This window comes from Ursus arctos, unplaced genomic scaffold (genome assembly GCF_023065955.2).
Source record: "Ursus arctos isolate Adak ecotype North America unplaced genomic scaffold, UrsArc2.0 scaffold_12, whole genome shotgun sequence".
Taxonomy (NCBI): Eukaryota; Metazoa; Chordata; class Mammalia; order Carnivora; family Ursidae; genus Ursus; species Ursus arctos.
Window position 1 is genome coordinate 5059774 of NW_026622786.1, and position 26526 is coordinate 5086299.

A 26526-nucleotide genomic window follows, 5' to 3' on the forward strand; every position below is an offset into this window, starting at 1 on the left:
CAAAAGATTGATTTAACTCAAGAAAAAGAGTAATGGTTGTATTCTTCTAGATCTGCTTTTTAAATTTTATATGCAGGAGAAATTCCCCTGGATAGCTTTTTAGAAATGTAGATTCCCAGGCTTACTCCTAGGGGACAGAAATTAGGAGGTATAGATAGCACTCAAGAATTTGCATTTCTTAAAAGGTCTCAGGTGATGGTGATGCTACCGGTTCATGAGCCACACTTCGAGGACCACTGCTACAAACAACACTGCTAGAAGAATGCCATGCCAGATAGATCATATATACATATACATAAGAGATCGTGTGTATTATTTATTACGATTTTTACCCTAGCAACTTCTATAGATTTTTATTCAGGCAAATTAATAATGTACTGTTATCTCTAAGATAGTTGTGTCCAAATCCCTAAAGGGCCCAAATTTTACTTACTAAAAATGTAAGGTTATTCTTTTATTTCCCTTAGAAATTATGACAAGAGCTCAGCTTCTCATTAAAACAGTAGTGATTGTCCCCAGTTGATGCTGATACGGCTAATATAGTCCTGATTCATCATCTTTTCCCCCTAGTAATTTTAGTCTTAGTTTATTGTTTCTGGATTTTCGGATTAAATGCAGACTTTCTATGTGGTAATGGTCACAAATAATGTTCTAGATCTTTTCCTTATTGCGCTATATCGTCTGTCTTAGAAAACTGGGACTTGAAATTAAATAAATTGGGTTTGGTGGTTTTGAGGTTCAGATTCTCCTGATTGTATGTATGGTCTGATAAAAATGTTTGCGTGTAATTGACTCATTCGATAAATATGCATTGAATGCCTACTATGTGCCCGACACTGTTCTGGGTGCTTGTGATTTATCCCTGAAGAAATATCATAGAAACTGCCCTTAGGAAACTTACACCCAGTTGACAGACAATGGACATACATCAGATAACGGTAAGTGCATTGTAAAAACTTAGCAGGACAAGGAGAACTGGGAGTAGGGAAAAGACAGCTGTTTTAGATAGGAGATGCAGAGGAGGCCAATCTGATAAGGTATCAGTAGGCAAAGATATAAAGGGAGCAAACCAAATGAATATTTGGGTAAAGAAATCCAGGCCAAAGGCACATGTATCCCAGAGTAAAGGACATCTGCTATCCCACTTCAAACCAGAATCTTAATACCTTAGCCTGATAGAGTTCTGGCAGGGCCAATTTTGGATTGTTTCATCTGTAATAGATATGTTTATATTCAGTTTCTCCAGTGTTCTTCCTCTGAGAGACTCTTTTCAGCTGTTTTTCCCTGTAAACTGAAAGCAAGGAAACTATTTTTGGTGGGGGGGCCACTGGCTTTTCATAAACAGTTGACTTTTAACGAATAACTTCAGAACACAAATTTTGTTTTATAGAGTATCTTTCTAATGGTATGTGTGATTTCCTTACTAGGCCGCTGCAGAGAAGATGGTACAAGCCCTAATAGAAAGAATTTCAGAATTACAAGCCCTGCGCCAGTATTTAGGAGGGAAAGACTTCATGGTGTCCCAAGCACTCATCTCTAACCAACCCACTGAAGTTACATCCAGCAGCCCCCACCTGGGAGAGCAGACTGATCAAGTAAGAACTGTGTGGATGTTCATGCCAACTGCCTTTTCTTTCTGTGTTTGAGGCATAAGTTTGATCATTTTAATACCAAATTGTGTGAGAACATTCCAGGGTCCTTGTCATTGTGATCATGGTTCCTGTACCTTTCTAAATCCCCTGACTCTTCCAATTTTTAGGGTTTTGTGCATATACCCTCCAAAGATGATAGCATTTCGTTGACTGCCAAAGGGGATACCAGTATACCCAGGTCCTCATTAGGTAAGTATCAAATTTAATTTCACTAAGGAATCTTCTGTCTTTCTTTCTGTAATTCTGCTAATAGGCTTGGCCAAGGCTCTCTTTTCCTACTGGAAAAAAAATAAGCTTAGATTCCCCTTGAAAGTCTGAAGACATGTCTATGCTAGAAAGAACTACCCTTATTATGTTGAATTGAGACTGTTGTTCTGGGTACACAGTTTGGCTCAGGGAGACTGCCTCCTGATTATACTTTCCAGATAGCTTTGCAGGGGTTCAGAAATGCAGGAGGCTATTGTTTCCAAACCTCTACAACAGGACCATGGGGCTGACACCTTCTCCTGGGTATCTTTCAAGCGGGCCGAGGCTACTTATGGTAACTTGACATAACCTGCATTACAGTGTTGGGAGGGGGAGGCAGTATACATTAAGTTATTTGCCAAGATCACAGCCATCTAAGAGATGATTGTAGGCCTTGAACTCCCTAAAAACAAATGAATTCTGTGAAGAGTCGGAGCAAAACTTAAATGAGTGCTGGGCATTAGAGTCTCTGACTTGCACAGAGCAAAAGGTTGGGATCTAGGGTGGCTTCAAGGAAGAGATTTACCCAGTGAGTTGTAGAAATAGGGGCTCACCATTATTAATGAAGTGGTGATTATAATGGTATAAGAAACGTTGTGGACTTGGAGAATTAACTTATGATTTTTTTGATGATATTAAGAATGAAAGGGGCACCTGGGTGGCTCAGTTAAGCATCCGACTGTTGATTTCAGCTCCAGTCTTGATCTCAGGGTCATGAGTTCAAGCCCCGTGTTGGGCTCCACGCTGGGCTTTACATGGAGCTACTTTAAAAAAAAAGAAAAAGGATGTAGAAAGTTTGTGTCTGTTTTATAGTATAAGGTGTTATGGAATTCCATAGGTAAGTCATGTGAGTAGTTATTTTTTCATAGGAAAACTTTGTCAAAGAGTAAAGAATACTGGATTTGTTTAATTTACTCCCTCTTTACCTTTTTTCAAAAATTACTTTTCCACAATTTTTTATTTTGCAAATTTCAAACTTCTAGGAAAGTGGCAAAAATTGTGCGGTGAATACCCATATAGGCTTTTATTAAGATTCACCACCTATTAACATTTTGCCACATTTACACCATTTCTTCACATGCACATGCACAGATGAAATGTTTTTTCTAAGCCATTTAAAAATTACTTAGATGTCATGACACTTCATTTCTAAATGCTTCATTATGTATTCCCTAAAAGCAATGGCATTCTCCTACATAACTACAGTGTAATTATCATGTTCAGGAAATTTAACCTTGGAATAGTCCTGGTACTTAATGTATAGTTTATATCCAGAGTTCCTGTGTCGCAGGAACATTCCAGATGGTTGGGTCTCCCCCTCCAGGACCATGCATCCATTTAGTTGTCATGTCGTGTTAGTCTCTTTTAGTCTAGAAAAGTTTTCTAGACTTTTTTGTCTTTTTTGACATTGGCATTTTTGAAAACTCTGGGCCAGCGAATGGCCCTCGATCTGGCTCTGATTGTTTCTTCATGGTTCGATTGAAGTTAAACATTTTTGGCAAGAATACTTACAAGGGTGAGGTCTTTCTCAGTGCACCACGTCAGGAGCACATGATAGCAGTTTGTATTTTCCTTAGTTAAGGTTGTATTTGCCAGACCTCTCCATTGTGAAGGCTCATTCCTCCCTTTGTGTGGGTGACCTGCCGCCCAACACCCTGAGACGTTGACCGTCTCCCTACAGCCACTCACCCAGGGGTTCTAGCATCCTTTCAGCCTTTCCCGAAGCAGCTGTGAGGTTGGTAGTTTAAAAAAGTGATTTCTATTTTTAAAATTTCTTCCTTGTTTATTAGCACGTGTTCTTTCACTAAGAGCTGCCCTTTCCCTATTCTCTCCCACTCCATTTTTTTATATCAGTGTGTTGTAATTACACATTGTAATGTATTCTTTTTTTAAAAAAATCATTTTTTTTTGCATTTCTGTTTTTGTCATTATTCCATTTGATGCCCAAGTTACCCCCAATCTGGACAATTGGAGCCCCTCCAAGCTGTTCCTCTGTCCTTTGAATATGTCGCCATCAGTTTTTCAGCACTCCCACACTTGCTGGCACAGTAAGATGTTCTGTGATTACCTTTCCCTTTCCCTGCCTCAGCCCTGGAACTGCCCGTTCCTTCAAGGAGCTCTGGTTCCCTAAAGTGGTTAATGACATTTAGGTAGGTACTAGTAATCTGGGCATGAGATGGGTTCATAGCCACACGTATGTCATTTGCTTCTAGGTTCTTTTAGGTGAACAGAGCTAAGGGGGGGGGGGGTAACGTGTGTGCGTACTTGATACTCATTTCTCTAATTCTAATTTAACACCACAAGTTCTTTCTTTCCCTTATTTTCTATTTGTATCTGCCTTTTTTTGACCTTGAGAAACCTGGTTACCTCTAACATGAATATATGAACCTATTCACACAATATACAAAAGTAGTTTAGAATTGCTACATGAATACCACTATCAACAGTAAGTCATTTATAAATAACGTTTAAGATTTTTTATTTTTTTTTAATCCTTAGACTATTTCCCACTGAGGGTATAGAGTTAGAACAGTGAGTTCAAGAAATCATTTGGATTAATTTTTTTATTTCCTGGGTGCTTTTATTATCTATTTATTATATAGGTTCATAAAGAGTTGTTTCCTCATTCTTTTTGACAGTTGTATGTAGTATTTCGTTGCATGGATATACCGTAGTTTATTCAGTCTTCTTTTTACAGGCATGTAGGTTGATTGTATATTTTGCTATTACAAATATTGCTGCAAAGAACAATCTGGCACATATTTTCGTTGTTGTTGTGAGATTGTGTATTCGGACTAAATTCCTCAGAAACCACGCACCGGAGGTCATATGATGTTATAGTGATGAAGACGCGTGCTATGTGTTCATTTTCAGGAGACTTGGAAACAGTTACAGGGCTGGAAAAAGAACTGAGTAATGCCAAAGAGGAACTTGAGCTCATGGCTAAAAAAGGAAGAGAAAGTCGGGTGAGTGTTCTAGTGAGCCTACTTTCAAAATTCCTATGATTTTCTTCCAACATAGTTTATCTTTAAAAGAGTACACTTGTCCACGTATAATATCTAGGTCCAAATGCAAAGTAAGGCTTTTTTCTTTGTGGAGAAAATTACAAATTGCTTTATGTACACATTTTCTCAAAAGATGCTTTTATTTTTATAAATGGAGACCATTAAACTTTTTAAGAGCTGGAAAGACAAAGGCCACTTTCTCTGCTCATTGCTAACTGGAATAATTGTAAAGGACTTGTGAAAAAATGAGATACTGTATAATCGCTGCTTGGAATTACGATGTTAGATCCATGAAATTAGTTTTAGAAACATGGAACGGAAGAATTTGGGGAATGATCAAGAATGTTCATTGAATACTTGCTACGTGCAGTGTACTGTACTGGTTACTTAAATTAGCACTAAGGCTTACAGCTCTGCAAACTAAGTGGTATTGGCCCTATTTTATAGATGAAGAAGGTGAAATGCTGATTTTTTTTTTTTTTTAAACATGGAGGTAGGAAGGGGCGCCTGGGTGGCTCAGTCGGATAAGCGTCTGACTCTTAGGGTTTCAGCCCAGGTCATGATCTTCGGGGCGTGAGATTGAAGATTCTGTCTCTCCCTCTGCGCCCACCCCCACCTGCTTACACAAGCTCTCTCAAAAAACAAAATTTAACAAAACTGTGGAGGTGGGGAATTGTCATATAACTAAGACATACCAAAGCTAAGATTTAAATTTAGGTCTTTTGTGACTCAGAATACTTGCTAAGAAGTCATTACTTGGAGTAGATCATTTTTGCATTATGCTGTATTTCTAGCAATAGAGTTTTCATGAATTTTCTTAGAAGAGGCCTTTTGGCCTTACAGAATCCCTTCTCTTTTTCCCTCCCTTTACAGCAGATTTTATGTCCAGCTGTGATATGGAAGAAGTATTAGGGCCACAGAACAGAGTTACCAACTAAAACCGAAAGACTTTATGTTACCATGACATCTATTTTAGGGGGTCAGCGGTATATTAAGTTTACCCGGCTAGTCTACTTGGCTTCTCAGATTCGTTCCACCTCTTTGCCAGAGTTAGATCTAGAATGTAAGACCTGTATTCATATTTGTGATAAAATTATCTTATTGTACCTCTTAATTTCTCTTCCCATTACTGTATTTCTTCTTACAGCCAGACTGCTGTTATATAACTCAAGTTTTGAGGATATGAAATTGTGTGGCATTTTAAAAATACCAGTTTTAAAAATCCCCTGGCTCCCCTCCCTTGTTTTGGGTTCCACCCTAGCCATTATCTGATTACTCATGTCAGATATTTCCGTTTCCGTATGCTGTTCCTGTTTTTCTCATCTATACTTTATTCAGAGTAATGTTACTTTTGGGTTCTGTCCTGTTTGGGGGATCATAAAATTAGGACTATGAATGGTTATTTTGAGTGAGGTATATTTAGCTATATTGCTTACTTTTGTGTCCTTAATCAATTACCAGCCTCTCAGTTCAATACCGTATATATTCATTGTCGCATTCCCTCGGATGCTAGGTTTATACCAAAAGCCATGTCGATTTTCCTGAATTTTAAGCATTCCCTCTACTGTCTTGAAATCATAGCAGTAGTGGTAAGAATAGTTAACATTCACTGATTGGCTACCAGGCACTTTTAAATATATTTTCTCTATTCTCACATAGCCCTAAAAAGGAGGTTTTATTTCCGTTTTACAATTCAGGAAATGAAGTTCAGGTTAAATACAATGTAGAGAGATTATGCCAAGATTTAAAACCCAAAACTCATGTCTGCCTGGCTGTAGACCTTTATCTTGCTGCACTAATGTTTTCCTCATGTTTGAGTTTTTCTTCCATGGAGCCGATACCCGGCTATATAATGATAGAGGTCTCTGAAGAGGGCCTCATAAGTAGCACTCCATTTCCCGTAAGCAAGGTCTGAACAAACGGAGAAATAAAGTAGTGGCAGAGAGTTTGGTATTTCATTGGCTGCATTACTGATAAAGGCTTAGGTAGAGAACCTAATGCAAGAACCAAGGGGCCTGCTAGCCAATCCCCAGAATTAGGCAGACTTACCTACCTAGTCACAGACGACATTGGGCCTTGGCAGACCACTCCACATGGTGAGGAAGAGCCTGCTCTTAGAGAAGCAGTGCCAAAAACAGGCTTCCTGCAGGCAGGTGCCTCCTAGAAAGAAGGAAGATGGAGCCAAGTCAAGCATGCCTGGTTTATTCCTCCCCAACATACCATTAAGATAAGTCACTTTACCTGCCTGGGGCTGACTAAAGGGGTGGAGAAATGTCAGGAGTCACACTAACTGAGGTCCTTCAACATGGAAGGAAATGGAAGGAGAAGCATTTCTTCCTAACATGCCACAGGAGTCCAGAGCATCAAATAACTTTGTGGAGTTATAAGTCATCACCACATAGTGAACTATCAGCATTGATGGAATTCGAAGTAGTTTTTACTGCTTCTAACTTACATTTTATATCTTAAAGAAACAGGTGCTGCTTTCTTTAGGAAGCTTGACTATACCTTAAACTAGGTTTGTGACATCTCTCTTCTTTGTCACACCTATTTCCTTTAATTATCTCCAGATAGTTCCTTACGTGGGGGTCCTGGCTGGCTCAGTCGGTTAAGCATCTTCCTTCAGCTCAGGTCATGATCTCAGGGTCATGGGATAGAGTCCTACATTGGGCTCCCTTCTCAGCAGGGAGCCTGCTTCTCCCTCTGCCTGCTGCTCCCCCTGCTTGTGCTCTCTCTCCCCCCACCCTCTGACAAATAAATAAATAAAATCTAAAAAAAAAATAGTTCATTACAATGTGTATTTACAAATAACTTGCCATCATGATAAAGAATATATGGATGTGTTAGAATCTGCAGGAAAGGCATTATAACCTCGTGTTCTGAGTCTGCTTCCTTGAGTTCACATTCTGGATCTCCCCCTTCCTCACTCTGTGACTTTGAACAGTTTCCTTAATTTCTCTCTGCCTCAGTCACCTCTCTGTAAACTGGGGAATAAAAGAGTAGTGATTCTGTTGGGTTGGTGAGGATTCACTCGTCTGCTAATGGTGACCCATTTTGTAAGCAGCACAATAAACTCATTCATTAAGCAAATTTGAAATGTTTCATAGTGCTGACTAAAGTGGAGGACATCCTTAAGGCTACCGTTACAGCTTCCCATGCAACACCCTTTGGTACCACACCGTGTGGTTTATTGATGTGATCCACCAGAACACTGTAACTCAACTTCTGGTTGGCACTCGCATTCCTGGCTGATGGTGATACAATATGGAAGAGCCTTGGCCTAGGGGTTCAAATATGAATGTGACAGATACTGTGTCCTCTGCACACTGACTTCAGGACTTCTTCTCTCCACAGATGGAACTTTCTGCACTACAGTCCATGGTGGCCGTTCAAGAGGAAGAGCTGCAGGTGCAGGCTGCTGACATGGAGTCCCTGACCAGGAACATACAGATTAAGGAAGACCTCATAAAGGTCCTTCAAAGCTCTTTCAAGATCCTTGGAAACGATTACAGCTCAGAATACCTGCAGGGCATCTTCAGACAACATTTAGATACCCTGAGTCCCTTGGCCAGTACTTATTTCCTTGATGCACTGTCGGTTTGAGCCTCTTCATATCACCGTATCCTTTTTGACTTGTATTAGAGTTGCTGAGATTTCACAAAGAGTGTATTATTTCATATGGCTTATCAATATTCCACTTGAAAGTACAGCAGACTGTTTCAGGGACTTCTGCTCCTTTGCTCCTCTGCTAAATAGCAGTTTGCAGCCCCGAGATCAAGAGTCGCATGCTCCACTGACTGAGCCGCCCCACATTTTTATTGATTTTTCTCTTGACCTTTAGGACCTGCAGATGCAGCTGGTTGATCCTGAGGACATACCAGCTATGGAACGCCTGACCCAAAAAGTCTTACTTCTTCGGGAAAAAGTTGCTTCAGTAGAGTCACAGGGTCAAGAAACTTTAGGAAACCGAAGACAACAGGTAAGTCATTGGACTATAAACCTTATTTTTACTGTGAAACAAACACTGGAAAAGCTGTCGATCTCAGTGATCTCTGAAGGGGAGAGATCTCTGTGCTCTAAAGTTGGCTGCCTTGGTCAGCAGCAGCAAGAGATACCCCTAACATTTGTCATTCCTTTCTAGCTGCTCCTCCATAGCTGACCTCTCTTCAGTGCCAGATTTAAAAACGACCTATTGCCTGTACTCCCTGTTATCATCTCTCTCACTAACTACTCATTTCACTCCAGTCCTGGCTTTTAACTCGAGCAGTTCACTTAAACAGACCTCTCTGCTGGTTGCGTACGTCGTGGCTCATGTTGTTAACAGCACTTACTGTAGAGCTCTCTGCGACACAGGTCTGTGATTGATGGTGTCTCCTCCACCCACTAGATAGTAAGCTGATCCCTAGAACAGAGCCTGGCACATAGAATGTGCTCAATAAATATTGACTGAATGAATGAAGAATACCAATAAGTCCTACTGTATGTGTCCTTCTGGCACTTCCTCTCTTTCCCTTCCACTCCCTTCTCTTAGCTCTTTGCTGCGCTTCTGGCCTCTCTCTCCTCTTTCTTCTTCTTGCTTCCATGTTTGACTTCTGCCCTATAGAGTTTTAAAGATTAAAAAAAAGATAATGTGACATTGATTTGAAAACTGTATAATAGGAAGTTTAAGCAAGTAGTAAGATGGTGAGCTTTTTTGGTCATAGTACATGTGAGTACATTCCTTTGGCTGCTTTCTCAGGATCCCTGTGGCTTCATGTCTCACGTCCGTTTGCGTACTGCTTCTGTTCTTTCTTCAGTTGCTGCTGATGCTCGAAGGGCTGGTGGATGAACGGAGTCGGCTCAATGAGGCTTTGCAAGCAGAGAGACAGCTCTATAGCAGTCTGGTGAAGTTCCACGCCCATCCAGACAGGTAGGAGAGTGACGGCAGTGTTTACCCTTCCATTCTTCTCTAGGAGCAGATGCTTCTGATCTCAAAGCAGGGAGAAAAAGAGAGAGAGACAATTACTAGGATTACTCAGTTTGTCATTTGTGGTGTGTGGATCTCTCAGAGCCCAGTGTTTACATCTTAAGTCAGGAATAGTGCCTATCTCCTATAGCTACACAGTGATCAAATGAGAAGACTTGTCAGGAAATCGAAGACAGCAAGTAAGTCATTGGAATATAAACTAAAATAATGCCTTGCATATAGTAAACACTCAGTGTTTTCCTTTCGTTCCTCTGCTCCATGTCCTGGGTAAGGGCTGTTCCGTTCCAAGAGTGAGGATAGAAGGGTATTGATACTCGCCAAGTATCATTGAAGAAAATATATTCACCACGATGGCTAGTATCAACCCAGGATCACTGATAGCCATCATGGTGAATATATTTGCTGGTACCTCTTGACTTTTGGTCATGTATATTATGTCGTTCTGGTTCATTTTATATTCCCTTTATTTTTTTTTCTCATTCTGCCTTCTCCCCTTGTCCCTTTTTCTCTTTCCTAATTTTTATTCTTTTACTATTCATTTTCTTCTAGTTTGTTGTTCAGTTTAAGCATCATTTTTCTTTCTACTTCAAAGAAATGAAGGGAGAGGAAAGATACAAGAAGGACCAGTTGATTGTATTACTTTTTAAAGAATTTCTGGATCTTTAGTCTCTCTGACTGGATTCCTTTTCAGAGCTTTGTCCAGTCTGGTTACCAAATGAGAGAACACATCTTCAGTAGCCGTCGTACTTGGCTCAGTATTTCTTCGGTTTGCATTTAGCTCTTCCTGGATTTTGGTTTTTCAGAAATTAATACTTGTCAAAAAGTAAAATTTCTCTTATGTTGGCTATAAGGGTATGAGATAAGTCTTAGGAACTATAATTTTTATGTGACATTGGCTCACAATCTAGCATAAAATGACAAGCTTTAAAGAAAGGAGCAGGCCTTGCTGATCTGTCTGCAGTGAAGGATAACAGTGCCCAAACAAAGACCGTGCTCAATTACTGTGTCCTGGAGAGCATCCTTTAGAAAGTCTCATGGCTCTTCGGAAGTATACGTAGACTCATTACAGTTGATGGCTAATCCGTTTTCCTTCCATATGGGATGTTTACTCAGCTCTGAGAGAGACCGAACTCTGCAGGTGGAACTAGAAGGGGCCCAGGTGATACGCGGTCGGCTAGAAGAAGTTTTTGGAAGAAGCCTGGAGCGCTTAAGCAGGCTGGAGACCCTGGCCGCCATTGGAGGTGGGGAACTAGAAAGTGTGCGAGTTCGTCACAAGCATGCCTTCTGAGCACTGGCGGGTCATCCTGCAGCCCAGGATGGAAAACCTTGTTTGCGCTAACCCGAGAGCCTTGTCTGACTCTGGCAGAATTAAAATGGTGACTTGCTAATGGTAGAACTGTTGCCAAGTAGCATCAGCTACAAAGTGAAACTTACTTTAGTCTACCTGTATGGCGCTGTACATATCTATCTCGGAGTTGAATGGTGGAGGTTACAAAGTGTATGTGCACCTTTTAAAGCATTCCATTTCCGTTTTCCCACCATTTCACTCTTTTCCCTGGCCCCTCCCTGTTCCCCCATCTCTTCCCATGGGCCAATAAAGTTTATTACTCCCTTGCTCTCACCGTCCATTTCATATGTTCCATATCATGTCATAAACGCATGCACGTGTATTATTTTTGCCATCTGCCAACTCCTGCTCTTTGACTGAGAGAATTAAACTTTGATTTGACTTGATTTTTTAATCAAATAAAAGTTTCAGGGTGAAAGAGAGAGAGAGATTAAATGTCTATAAGAATGACTTTGCAAAAGTGGTATAATCCTTATCAGAAGGTAATCAAAGCCAAGTCTTGCCATTAGCAGACTCCAAGTATTGGAAGGGTCAAGTCAGAGAGAGGAGGCAAAGATAGTTGAAGTGTTCACAGTAAACCTTCTCCTCTGAAAGTGTTTCAGACGTGATAATTCAGTAATAGTGATAGTGAAATTAGATTAGGTGCAGATTAAATTCCATTAATATTTTTCCTTTAAACCAAGGGTTTTATGTAGTCAGAACACGATTTCAATAAAGACTCCTTTCAGTTTTGAAACATGGAATTTGGTGAACAGGGATTGAGGCTTTCCCACATGTCTTTCAGAGTCATGATTCTTTATGTAAAAAGATAATTTCAAATGTAATGTTTCCCTTTAAATTCAGCATTTCACCAAATTGCTTATTGCAGCCAGAGGAAAGTATTGCTTCTGGTTTTTCATTTGGTAGTGGCACGAGGTGGAGTCCTGTGTTTTTCATGTTTTAGTGCTTAAACATTACTCCATTAAAATAAGTAATAGGCTTTGAGGTGTTTGAATAGTTTAGGAAGAAATGTTGTAGATCTGGGTTGGTAGGTTTGGGCCGTTGTCTCGGTGCTTTCTTATGGCAGCATGACAGGCATAAGAAAGGGGTCCTGGAGATTGTATTTCTGCTAGCTAAATGTCAAGAGTATAAAAAGTAATCAGGATTACTTTGGAGCTTTGCGGTTCAACACCATGAGGTTTCAGATTTCTGTTGGTTATAAATTTCCTAGATTAGAAGCTGAGATTTCAAGTTTGAAACATGGACTTTGCTGAACAGGGATTGAGGCTTTCCAGCATCATAAAGGTGACTGAGTACTCTTTCTCAAGGAGGGGGCGCACAATGAGTTTTCTGTTTTCCCTCCATTATTCACATGACACTAATTTCTTTCACATTCATCTGTTGACATGGGTTGCCTTACATTCTCAATTCTGTCCAACTTTCTGTAACCTTACCCGTGCCTGTAACAACAGATAGAGCATCAGTCAGACCAAAGTGGATAGGGAAGAAAATATTCTGCTGGAGAAGCACCCTGGGATTTTCTGATGAAGTATTTTGTAAAAGATTGATAGCCATAAGCCTTCCTCTTAATGAAATGCTTTCCAGTTTTCATGCGCTTTGGGGTGGGGAGTCATTTAAGAGGGGCATAGGAAGTATAAGCAGAACCATCCACTTTCTTCGTCTTCCAATCTTGAGAGACCCTTTCCTACACAAAGCTTTTTGTAACTGGAAAAGGATAGAGGGAGTAATTGAACTTACAGAAATGTCAACCCGGCAAAGACTAGTCTGTCATATGATTACACGGCATTTAGGAAGTGTTTTCCCTTTATTTTGCTAACAGACCAAGGAAGCTTTATAAGTGTCCTGTTAAGATTCAACCATTGGTGATTCTTGGATTCTAATGCCTTATAGTGATTATACTAATTTCTAATTATAATCCTGCTTCTATCATCCTCCAACAGTAGGAATTTCCCATGGTGTCTTGAACTGTTACTAAGTGTTAGAAATTTTAAGGTAGCTGCCCGAATAATGAGGAACCCAACTTCCTATTGAAAAATGATCAAAATAGATTAGTGGGGAAAAGGAAGTGAATGCTGGTCCTGATTTGGATCCTAAAGAGACAGACTGACTTGTGCTACGGTTAATCACCTTTAATATTGGTCCTTGGGAAACATTTTAGATAATAAGTGATTTTTGTGGCAAAAGATAAACTTAAGAGATTGATCCTGACACTATAGATGTGACTGGAATCTGCTACTCATGTCCTGGAGTGAGGCTTGTGAACAGTGCTGCCTGGAGAGAGCTGGCCAGCCTAACAAGTTTGTGTGCTAATGTGGCATCTTATTAGAGAACTCGACTCTGATGAATTTTGTTCTATAACCCACAGACAGATGATGCTGTGATTACCCACATCACTCACAGAATTCCATCTACCATGATAGCATATGATTCCATTCTCTCCTCAGGAGCACAGACCCTTTCTCTTATGGGATTATTTGACCTTTTTCAGGCATTTTTCAGCCTTAATAATTTTAGAGAAAGCATCATGGGCTTGTAGAACCTTGTGCTTGAATTAAAAAAAAAAAATCTTGAATGAATTAAACCCAGGCCATGATTAATTAGGAGCATAGAACTTAATTTGTGAAAAATTCATATCAGTAGATTTGTTTTTACTTACATTTCCTTTTTGGATAATAGCAAATATGCAAAGTAATGGTTGTGAGAGTCAGGGGAGATGAAGTCTATAGTTCTTGGAGCTGTAGACTTGAAAAGGACCTCCCAGAACATTTATTTTAATAAATGAAATGGAAGTCCTTTTGATAGATATTTCCGTTACCCTTTTCTGTTGCAGAAGTCTGACGATTATTAGTGCCTAGTAAAAGTCAACGTTTTTCTGGTGTTTTCTTCTTAGCTATTTAGCCAAGTTATCATTTTTTTTTAAAGGCACAACTGGGCTCTTTTAATATTGTCAGCCTTTTGCTCTGAGAGGTATGTGCTTATCCTGAATCTCACGGACCCCTCTCCCACACCCACTTCTCTTCATTCACTGCGGACAGCAGGGGTGTTGTTGGTACCTCTACTTCCTTATTCATATTTTTAAAAGATTTGTCAGTGTCATTATATACAGTAAGAGATATGTAAAGATTAAGAAAATTGTGACCTGTATAGGATATTAGATCCTAGCCACAAAAAGTTTCCTGGAGGGAAGCTACTTGCATAATTTATACCTAAGTGACCTCTGGCACAGATACACATAAAAGACCTTTCACTTTCATGCTTATTTGTGCTAATTTGGTATCTGGTCTTGGGAAGTTTGGTTCACAGATTCAAAACAGTTCAAGAAAATTGATGTTAGTTCTGTCTCTCTTCCAGTTTAATCTAGGGTTTTCTGATGAGGGAAAGGAGAAGCAGGTCAGACTATACCAAAAAATTGCTCCTTTCATTGAGGAATAAAAATTGACCTACCTACAGTCACTTCCTTTTAGACTGCTAATCTTAAAGGGACAATACTTCAGTTCCTTTGCTTTCCTTGAGCAACTAATATTAGCAAACTCTAGTTCCTGTTTCTTAGGATAAAGTTGTTGTTTTCTGGTTTCATGGTCTTTTTTTTTTTAAGATTTTATTTTTATTTATTTATTTGAGAGAGAGAGAGAGAGAGCACAAGCCAGGGGAAGAGGGAGAGGGAAAAGCAGACTCCCCGCTGAGCAGGGAGCCTGACTTGACTTGATGGTTGATTCCAGGACCCTGGGATCATTACCTGACGTAAAGCAGACACCCAACCGACCGAGCCACCCAGGCACCCCTCATGGTCTTTTTATATGAAAAAGACATAGAATCTCCACATTTGATGTCCCTGAAAAACTCAAGTTGCCTCTTCAACGAGGGCCCCAGTAGTAATTCCAAGGGTATGCAGCCAATGCCTTGGGACTGTCGTCCTATGAAGCTAGGAAGAAATAGTAGTGACCCACGCCCTGACAGTCCACTTTCCATCTTGCCTTGTAGAGATGGTAGAGGTAGAATAAATGAAATTAGCTTTCTTTTTCAGATGCTAACATCCTGTGAGAACCAAGCATATAAAAGAAAAGCATCCTCTTTTCTTTAAGGTTAAAATTTAGAGAGCTTTTCTTCTCCCTTTGGTCCTGAAGAACCATCCGTACTGTAGAAAGAGTAGTTAGGAGTATGGAGCTTATATGAGGCAACCTGGTAATAAAAAATAGAAGGAATGAGTCATTGGGACAGCATGTCAGAGTGATTTCTGTACGTTAATAATTTTTGAGTCTTAGAACATTTTGGAATATGGATTTAAGGCACCTTCTCACTAGACATTTAGAGTAATAACTTTGTTAAACAACTTTTTTATAATTAGAAGACAGGCATGTTGCTTTTAAGTAGTCTGAGTATTGACAAAAGGTAAGTCGTCAACTTCTTTCTATATAATCACATGAGCCAGGACGAGTTTCCCAAATAAAAAATCTGTGTTGTAATTTGCTTCCAGTAGAGGATGAGAAGTGGAAGGGAAACATAACATGTAAAGCTGACAATACCAATTTTACCAGATTTCAAAAAAGAATGATTAAACTTACGAAGTGATGTACTAATTCTTTTTGCATTACTTTCCCTTTATGTTGTTTAATGTCAAATTCCAGAAATAAATTTTTTTTACTTATCATACTGTTTTCCTTTTGCTAAGCCTGGAAGGATAAAGAAGGAAGTTCAGCAAGAAGATGTTCGATAGAGAATAATATGAAGAATAGGGGTGTTAAGTAGATGAACTAAGTCGGCTTCCTTGTTCCCTTTAAAAACTCATAATTGTCTAGCATATGCATGTAGCTTTGCCTTTCGTATATAACATGAGTATTGCTTCCTTTTGCAATTACCAAAATCATTGCTCTAAAATACCAACCTCTCAATCTGTAAACGTTAGAGGCATGTGTGTGTACAAGTATGTTCTATAATTCATGAATTTCTGTTTCCATGAAGTATTCAGTTTGACAATAAAAGCAGTTTTACTTCTATCACTTAAAATTTTGGTCCTAGGGCCGTCGAGAAAAAGTAAAGTGATTTCCTACCAATTTAAATGAAGAAGGAAATGACAAGTGATCCAATAACTTGGCATTAGATTATTTATAGGACTATATTCCCACCAAAATAAGCTGTATATTTTCCTCTGGAAATTCATTTCTTCCTGGCACTGTGCTGTGTTAAACTGTGTTAACATTTGTGCTAAAATGGAGAGTGTTCTTTTTAATACATAAGTGTTAGAATTTCAGCTACTTTAGTTGAGACACAGAAAATTGTTACTGATCCAATAAAAGTATCAAAGGCCAAACAGTAACCATTTGGTTTCATTCTTGAAAAGATTGATGAGAAGTAGAGAAAGCTCATGTCTTTTTTGTTTGTTTCCTTATAGGAGAACCAGTGTTATTGATCATTGTACTAAAAATCCAAGTGGAAGTGAAGGCTCCAGAATGAGTGAATGCTTTTGTAATTTATTTAACTAGAGGAGGGAAGAGGAAGAAACTGCATTATTCTTCCCTCAAAGAAGTGAGACTAAAGAAAGCATTGCACTTCCCCCAGAAATGTGAAATGAACTCCTTAGGCTTAAAAACTCTTTCTTGTTCTCCTTGCTGTGGGAGAGCAGTAGCAAGCAGGACGGAGATTTGAGGAGACACCTGTTATGGTCAGTGGTGCTACTCCCATAAAATGTTCCTGGAAAGGCCTGCTGCTTGTGTTCTTTGAGGGAAAAAAAGAGGCCATGAGCAGGAAGAACTCCTTGACATTACAGAATTTTAAGTCCCTGGAAAATTGCTTTCTGAATAAAGTACAGGCTGGAAAGCTGCCTTAGAGATGTTGCAATATAAAGACAAAGATACACCGTAAAGGGGCTTGACTGCAGACTGCGGTTTTCTTTCCTTAGCTACCTCTGTTCCCGGAGCAGAATCTGTCTAGTGGAAGAATTTTATTTCTCAGCAGAAGCTTATGGAGGACTATATGAAATCTTAAAGTTCTTTTATGGTCCAGAAGGGAATGGATGCAGAGTTTGACAGGAGACCTTTTTTGTTTGAATCTGTCATACAGCATCATACTATTTAAATCAGGGATAGTTTAGTTGGTTCGTGACATGAACGTGTGAGTGTTCTTGTAATAATGAGCACATGGCAGGTCCCTAAGAGAGAGTGGGAGATGGCCCAGAGGATCTGGTTTGAGAGCCTGGCCCTGAGGGGAAGACCAGCCGGGAGCTTGGCACCACATGCTTACCCATGCTGTACAGTTTTCGTTCTTTGAATCCCCTTTCAAATTAGTCAAACAGGACTCCTGCTATGTTCTGAGTAACTATATGGAAAATATCACTCCTTTTCTGTTGGTTGAATATAAATAGCTAAAAGGGGAAACAATAATGACTAGAGTAGAATTCAGGGAAAAGGGTCTTGTCATAACCCAGTTTGGGCTCATTATTGAAGAATTAGCATAACACTATATGACTTTTCCTCTAAGGCTTATTCATACATGATGGAGTTTTAAGGCAGTCATAATGTAATAACGATGAATTCTGTTTGTAAAACACCTGTTCAAAAGAATTCATCCTACTTTACTGACAACTCTGTTTTTTCAACAGTCCTATGAAGCAGAGAGACCAAAAAGTATTATTTCAAGCCTCCTATTGGGGGAAACAGATATTCAGAAGTGAGGCAGTGCAGATAGATGCAATCGAGATCATCCGGTTATAATGTTAGGTATTAAATTCCTCTCTGCCGATTACACTTAGGATCTGTGGACACCTTTTTTTTTTAGCTCATAGACCATGTCTGCTTACCAACAACAATAATATTATTGAGTATACATTGTGTGCCAAGCACTGTTCTAAGCACTTCAAATGCAGTGAAGCCTTTGAAGTTCACTAGTGAACAACTGTATGGCGTGGATATCACTGTTAACCCTAATTAGTAAGTAAGGAAACTGAGTTACAGAAAGGTGGTGGCTTGCCTAAAGTCATATAACTAATGGCAGAAGCAGAAACCAAACCTAGACAATCAGGCTCCAGGGTCCATGTTCTTAATAATTCTGCCTTCCTCAACTAAAAATCTCCACAAACTATCAATTTTTATATCAATGATTAAAAGAAAACATGTGCATAACAGTTAAATTTTCACAGAAGGATTTGTAGTGTTTTAGAGGCTTTTATTTCTGTGTACTTTATCAAGTCAGATAGCTGGTGGAAAATAATTTTCTAAATCTAAAAGGGATTTGGGATACCACCTCCATTATATATATGGCTCCAAGCCTAGAAATTTGCAAGAACCACAATTTGGGAACCACCATCAAAACCTCAAGTAAAAAAAAATTTAAATAAAATTTCTAGTCTAGGTGTGCCTGGGTGGCTCAGTCGGTTAAGTGTCTGACTTTGGCTCAAGTCATGATCTCAGGGTCCTGGGACTAAGTCCACCCCCCCCCCACTCATTTTCTCAAATCTTAAAAAAAAAAACTTCTAGTCTGACTTGTAAAACTTAATCTGGAGATAAAACCTGGAGACGAGAAAGTGAAATTTGAAGTGACAGGCTCTTAGTTTCCAGAGAATCTGAAATAATAACCAGAAGACCCACCAATATAAAGCATAGTACCTTTTTTTCTAACTTTTTTTTTTAGGATAGTACCTTTAAATTATAAATTTGGAACATTACAAGTTAGTTTGGAAGATAGCATTTTGTTGCCTTGTAAAAGCTTAGAAAAGGGTATTCCCTCACAAAAGAGAAATTATTTTATTGTCATTGATTTTAAAAAAATGGTAACAGAAGGGTGTCTAGTGTCAACTTACAGGGCTTCATGTGGGATAACTTATTCATTCCAATGTTTTCTATAAGATTTTTTCAACTTGATTCTAGCCGCCTCCCCCCACAGCCTTCAGCATTCTAATTCACATTGGTGAAAGACTGAGCAGCTGTTGAACTCCCCTGAAGGAGCTACAGCAGACTAAGCTAGCTAAAAATAGATAAGGAAAGCAAAACTCCTACATACTAGAATGTTGGGATGAAATGGGCATTCTTAACTTGGTCTCCATTTAACTCCTGATGAAGTCAAAACCATGGTATTGTGTCCCTGAGTGAATTAAAGAGAGAACATTATCTAAAAATGCAGATGTGGCATCAGAAAGCTACAAAGGTAAGTGGAGGGCAGAACGTATGAGATGAAAGCCTTCAAGACCAATGACAGTCACTTTTTCCAGTCATCCATTACCTTACTCCTGGAACCTAGCACAGGAATCCTCTTGGGATGTGGGGCAGCCTGGCCACACAAGCCACTGAGAATGATAATGGAGATGAGTTCAACTCATCCAGCTGAGCTTTCTTCAACCACAGGATCTTGCTCTAGCCCAGATCTCAGGGGAGAAACAATGTGAAAACTATGTTTTCTTAATCTGTCATTGAGTGGGACAGTCATTTTCTTTGCCAGAAAAAAATGAAAGATTCTGATCTCTACTGTTGTGCAGGGAAAGATTTTCCAAAATAAACATAATAAGATATGGAGGTCCACAAGTGAATTGGCATCCTGGATTTCAGTGAGTTACCAAAGCTTAGGGAGTGTGTTCATCCATCTCTCTGCAGCCAGTATTGTGAATGAGATGGTTCTGGGGCTTGTTTGAAAAAGTGTGGGAAACCCCTATTGTACACTGTTTGCCAGGGAATTCGTAAGAATGCTGAGTGGTGGAGGTACCTCCTTGTAGGTAGGACCTTATTGAACAGGGCACAGGAACGTGGTGCAAAGTTAATACAACATTTGTGGAATGAGTCATAAGATTAAGTTGTTAGGGCAACATGCTTACTACCTTTTAGTACTTTAATAAGATTGGCCTGGGTCATTGCAAATACTCTGGCATGAACTGGCAGATGACAAGAGATGGAATGAAGGTGTGAGCTGCTCCTGTTCACCTTACCTGCAGAGAGGGTAGTGGATGCTCATTATTCATCCACGGATGTCTGAGCTCAGGAGCAGGTCTTTGGTCTTGGAGGAAGAGACAAAGATAAAGATCTGATTTGTCACCAGAAGGAACAGTGAGTTGCCTCTGTCTGAAGGTCAAGAGACTTGACTCCTTGGCACAGCTCTTGTCAGGACTAGCTGTATAACCTTGGACAAACCACCTAATTTTTTCGGGCACAGGTTACTCAGTGGTCAGAAGAGGAGTTTTAAAAGTTGGTTGCTGAGGCCAGGGTCAGAACTAGAGCTCAAGCTTCATTAACTTGGGCAGGTTCTATAAGACCTGTTCTGTAGAGTGTCCTGGTGGATTTTCTTTGGTGTTAAAATGAATTAACCATCATAAATTCCTCCATTTTCAGAAGAAATCAGTAATGTGGGCCACAGGTCTTAACCTAAAATCCGATGGACAGTCTTTTATTGTAACAGATGTGGAGAGGAAGAAATGCCGCAGCTTTGTTCTGTCCAATATGGTAGCCATGAGCCATGTGTGGCTCGTTAAATTTGAATTTGAATTTAAATTAAATTAAATTAAATTAAATTAAATTAAATAATTCAGTTCCTCAATCATCCTAGCGCATTCAAGTGCTCAGTAGCCACATGTGTCTACTGTATTGGGCAGCACATGCATAGAGTTGCAGAAAGTTCTATTGGTCAACACTGTCTCACACCTTTGCCCAGACCACAAACTGCAGTTATTTGTCCTCCCTGAGTGCAAGACATAGATATCTGTGCCCTCGGGTGACTGTGTCCATCTTTAAGGAATGAAAGAATGTATTAAAACTCATTTGGACAAAGAAATATAAGACACCCTTCAGGCAAAAGATGTTGTCATTGAACAAGAGTTTGAGAGAGATGGGGAGGTTAAAGGAAGGAATTAGGAAACACCCAAACCATTCTGTGCCTTGAGTCTTAACTAGTCCTGAGCTTCTGTAGGACACAGAGCCCCTAGAGAGGTAATGTCACCCCATGATCCCGGAGATGGAAAAGTATGAGAAAAGGAGGTCTCCCTTAATCCCCAGGAAACCAGGGACCCTCTCAGTACTTGATGGTGGGGAAAAGGTTAGTCATGTTGGGCCCATGTTTCAAAAGAGAAGGTCATGACAGCCAGATTGGCAGGACAAGAAATAGTTCAGGCTTTCTGGAAGTAGGTGAGAGGGGTAACCACTCTAACAGCCAGCTCCTTAGTGCAGGTCTGTGCAGTCAAAGCCAGTGAATGTTCTAAGGCTTAAGCTTCAATATTAGTAAGAAAGTATCAGTGATATAAAGCTTTTCTACAGATCTGGCACACTGGTTCCACCTTCAGCCCTACTGGCTAGGGGGCCATGCATATGGGGAAAGGAAGAAATCAGAGGCAGATGGCAAAAAGTGTAATTTTAGCTGCTGTCTGGAAGCCACCTGTAAAGGGAATCACCTTTCTCTTCTGGACTCACTTCCAGGTGCTGCTGCAGGGGACGATACCGAAGATGCTAGCACCGAGTTCACGGACAGCATTGAGGAGGAGGCTGCACACAATAGCCACCAGCAAGTAAGTCCAAGTCAGGTTCTGGGTTCCCAGGGTGGAAGGCTCATAGCCCTTTGGGGTCTGGTGGTCTCCTGTAGCCCTTGTGAGCCTAGAGTAAGAAGCTATCTTTTTATAAAAACCACTTCCCAGTCTTCTTTCCGCCCTCCCTGAGCTTCCCAGCCACCTTACCAGCCAACCCCTATCCTTACTCCACTTTTCTCTCCAATCCACCTTTTTTTTCTTTTTACTCCTTCTATCTCTTGTTCCTCCTTCCCACCTTTGCCCCTATGTACCATCTATAGCTATAGCTTCAGAAGAATTTTCACTTACAACAAGACCATGGACAGTTCCCCTCTTGGGCTTTTGTATTTGAAACACACCACAGAAGCCAGGGAGTCATCGGAGGGCTGCTTGGGGAGGTGGCAGGCCTAAGACCTGCTTCAGGAGAGTGCTCTCTGAGAGCCTCCAAGAGGACTGGAATGCTTCCAAAGCAGGGATCTGTCTTGGTGAAATCTCGTTACACAAAAGAGAATTCCGTTGGGCAACCTGACAGACCACCCAGGTTGGGACACATCAGTGACCAGCGGGTGACACTTCAAGAGCAAGCCCCCATCAAACCTCAGAACTTGGTACCCAAGGCTGAAACACTGTTCCCACCAGCCATCAGTGAAGGTGTAAGCAGCATGTTCACAAGCTCAAGAGTTGAATATCCTGGACCTCAGAGATTAAGTCACCGACATTGATCCCCTTGCCCTCACTGGCACTCCTATGTGTCTCCACCTTGCTCAGTGACACTTAGCAATCATGTCTCCTGGATGAATCATGCCTGTGAATCTCTGAGTTATGAAGGAGAAAGTGGATCATTGGTATCCATTCTTCTGCAGAAGTAGCTGGGGTTTTCCAGTAATAGCTTCCTTGGAGCTATTAAGAAAACTGCTGGGAAAATGAGGCTTTCTGGGTCTGCCTCTATACCTCCTGTAGAAGAAAAAGAGGAGACCAACAAAAAGAACCTACATGAACATTCCTTAAATCTCATAGGACTTGGCACAGTCTTTGGCTCTTGAGGACATGAGTAGTTAGTTGTCTGGGATACCTCACGTCCTCAACACCATTTCTTTACCTTCTACCAAGATCCCCCTTTTGTTGCTCTAGCCACACCTGACCCTTACTTCTCCTTAAATTCTTACATGAGTTCTACTTCTCTTTTTGCTTGAACAGCTTCTTCTAAGTCCTCCTAACCAATGCTTGTGACTTTAATTATGTAAACTACTACCCCTCTGGACAGATCCCTCTGCCTCGCACTCCTTAATGTTACTGAGGAGCTTTGGGGAGAAGAGAGGGATCTGCAAGATAAGCAAATGTCCACTCCAAGAGTTAGATTGGGATGTCAGTGGTCACTGGTGGTTATTGCTGCTGTGGACAGGATTAGCTTCAGAAAAAGTGAACAAGAGACACAGATGTGAAGCATCTTCCTATAGCGTAGCATGGAGCAAATGACCAGACCACATTTTGAGAAGGTCAGTTCAACCCTGGAATAAACCTTTACATTGGGGCATGTGTATTTCCCTTGCAATGTCTGCCCTATTACTTGGCCGAGATACTTAATAAATTATTAGTCCACCTTTCTATGAGGGCTTGACTCATGATAAACAAATTTAGGTACCTGCCAGATGAAGAATATCTTGGGGAAGCATCATTTTCTTTCCATCACCTTTCCTTGAAAATCAATCTCTAGTTTTGGGTAGGAGGAACCTTGGTGTATGATATCATTGTAAATTCACTTCAACCTTTCTGGAGTTTGAGGGCGTGACTCTCCTGCTGCCAGATAAATAAAGCTTGTTTTGCTGTAACTGTTTTGTGTCCAGATTCTCAAAACTGTGTGTGCTGGTTTCTGGGGAAATAGTCCCTTACAATCAGGCTCTGAGTTCCTCCTTGCTGTGTCCTTGGAAGGTAAACTTTACTCAACACCAAGCTATCTTCCTACCTCGGGCTTACCCAGACTTCCCCTCACAAACACATCCCACTTGGTGTTCCTTCCACAGCAAGAGCTATCTTTTGGCCAAAGCAAGTTGCTTCATCCCTATTTTTTTTTAATAATAATTTTTTATTATGTTATGTTAGTCACCATACATGTAAAGTTCCATGATTCATTACTTGCGTATAACACCCAGTGCCCCATGCAATACGTGCCCTCCTTATTTTTAGACTCATTTACATGAGGAAGTCTCAGGTCTGGCTATGTTGGTAATTTTCCCTAAGTATCTCCCACAAAATCCCATTCTCAAGCAAATGTAAGGTCTGTAATAACTAGGAAATGCCTGTGTAACGAATCAAGCATTGCCTTTCTTCTTTTGAACTTTTGCAGTGGAAAAAAGTTAATCAAGAATCAAGATTCAAATGCAATGAAGGAGAAAAAAGTCAGTAGACTTAGTGTGAAGAACTTGAGAAAAAATCATTAATGCCCTTCATGGGTGTGAGAACTGATTTACATTTACCTATGTCATAGGGTAAAAAGAAAACAACTCAATTCAAATAAGAGATCAGACGTGTAGGGTCAAAGGAAACCCAGTACACACAAAAAAGGTTTAATTATGCCATGGAAGCACTAGAACAGATGAATTAGGAAATGGCCGGTGGGGAGGAACCTGTAAGAGATATGATTAACAATAGACCTAAAGGATTCATCCTACCACCACATACTGAAAGCCCTGGGGTTTTATTTGGGGAAAATGTAGAAATATCGACTTTCCATGGATGAGAAAGAAAAACTGATTAAAAGCTAGATTCTGAATCATTTTTCATGCATTTACATTTTAATTTTAAAGATAGCCAAAGTAAGCTCCCTTTGACACAGAACCCAAATTAGCTTGGAAACAAATCATAGCTCTATATTCTAATTTTAAAGTGGGAAATTAGACCAGGTGTACGTTCAGGCCCTTTCTGGTATTGACATTCTGTGGTTCTTATTTTTTTTCTTTTTAAAGAAACTAGGTATATTTAAATCAATAGAATATCACATAGATGCAGAAGGAAGTTTAAAAATAGATAGGTACAGCTGGGGCACCTGGGTGGCTCAGTCAGCTGGGCAGCCAGCTATTGATCTCCACTCAGGTCTTGATCTCGGGGTCATGAGTTCAGGCCCTGCGTTAGGCTCCTCACTGGGTGTAGAGCCTACCTTAAAAAAAAAAAAAGATAGGTATCATTAAAGTGAGGGTTTTTTTTTTTTTTAGATTTTATTTATTTATTTGAGAGAGAGAGAGAGAGCACGAGCAGGGGGTAAGGGTAGGGGGAGAGGGACAAGCAAACTCCCCTGCTGAGCAGGGATACTGACGCAGGGCCCATGGCAGCAATCCCAGGACCCCAGGATGATGACCTGAGCCAATGGCAGACGCTTGACCAAATGAGCCACCCAGGCACCCCGAGATGAGATGTTATTTTTAAAGAGAAGGAACGCTTAGGTTTTAGAGAGATATAAAGTGCCCATATTCAAAGCTGATGGCAATGTTTATTTATTTATTTTTTAAAGGTTTTATTTATTTATTTGAGAGAGAGAGAGCACAAGCAGGGGCAGAAGGGGAAGCAGACTCCCCGCTGAGAAGGGAGCCCAATGTGGGGCTCAATCCCAGGACCCTGAGATCATGCACGACCTGAGCTGAAGGCAGACACTTACCCGACTGAGCCACCCAGGCGCCCTGGCAATGTTTATTTCAGTTAAGTTAGTTGGAAAGGGTTTATACAGAAAGGTGACATCACATAGTTTTAATGAGAGGTTGAGGTCCTAAATTTTCAAAAGTGGTTTTATCCAGTCTCCCGTTCTTTGTTTTGTCCCAAGTGCTTGGTGGCACATATGGAGATAGGACAGTGTAACTGAGCCCAGCAGCAGAGCCAGGGAGACAAATGTCAGGCTCAGAGCCCTAGGAATGCCTGGGAAATGAGCAACTGTGTCTATGCATCTTTCTTCATTCTCTTTCTTTGCAACCTCAACTGCTGTGCTATTAAATGCCATGGCACATACATGCCATGAACCAACTCCACCCATACAGCCTACGTCTTACTACACTCAGTTACAAGCAAAAGTCTATGGCTTTGTGCCAGGCCAAGCAGCTCTGTCAATCATAGATCCGTTTAAGCTGCTCTGGGCCCTGTTCTGTTCAATATATTTGTGACCTGAATGAAGATACAAAGCATATAATTAATTCTACAAATCATCCCCAACTGAGTGGGTACTACTTGATTTATGGAGAGCCACATAAAATATTTTGAGGACTTGGATCATTGAGAAATGATTCTGGATAGCCAGAATGCATTTGCCAGCAACAAGTACAAGTCACACTATTAATACAGATAGAAGGAACAGCAAGAGCTAGAAATATATGTGGGAGAGAGGTGGAAAACTGGGAGATCAAAATAGACCCGAAGCTAAGTAGAACCCCAAAGTGCAGTCACAGAGCGGAGAAAGAAGCCACATGGCTTTGGGATGTATTAAAATTCATATTGGATGGATGGACAAGAAATGCTTGCACCAAAATACTTAGTCATACAGTGAGTGCGTTCTCATACTCAGGTTTTAGTTTCTATACTTTTAAAAGTGTGGGGGAAACTGGAGAGGAGCCCAAGATGAACAATAAGACAGTCTTAAAAAAATTCTTTGAGGAAAAGCTACATGATCTCCTTGAGTTGACGCACTGAAGAGTCACTTCAGGATTATCCCCAAAACATAGAAAGGTGTTGGGAAGTTATTTCCACCTTGTTTTCTTCTCAGGTGCTTAGATTTGTAGAGAGAATTTGCCTGGCAGCGTCAGCACAAGGGTGATAACCAACACGTGGGCAGGTGGCCTCACTTTACCTTCTCTGTAGTT

The 26526-nt window shown here is 40.4% G+C and overlaps 1 protein-coding gene across 1 annotated transcript in view; it reads left to right on the forward strand.

Moving 5' to 3' along the window:
- Window positions 1–26526, forward strand: part of LOC125281748 (myomegalin-like) — a 132580-nt gene that overhangs the window by 71737 nt on the left and 34317 nt on the right. The window contains 8 exon segments of the mRNA XM_057310763.1: window positions 1428–1595; window positions 1760–1841; window positions 4773–4864; window positions 8258–8374; window positions 8745–8882; window positions 9700–9812; window positions 10983–11110; window positions 21603–21691. Of these exon segments, the coding sequence (XP_057166746.1) occupies window positions 1428–1595; window positions 1760–1841; window positions 4773–4864; window positions 8258–8374; window positions 8745–8882; window positions 9700–9812; window positions 10983–11110; window positions 21603–21691 (927 nt within the window).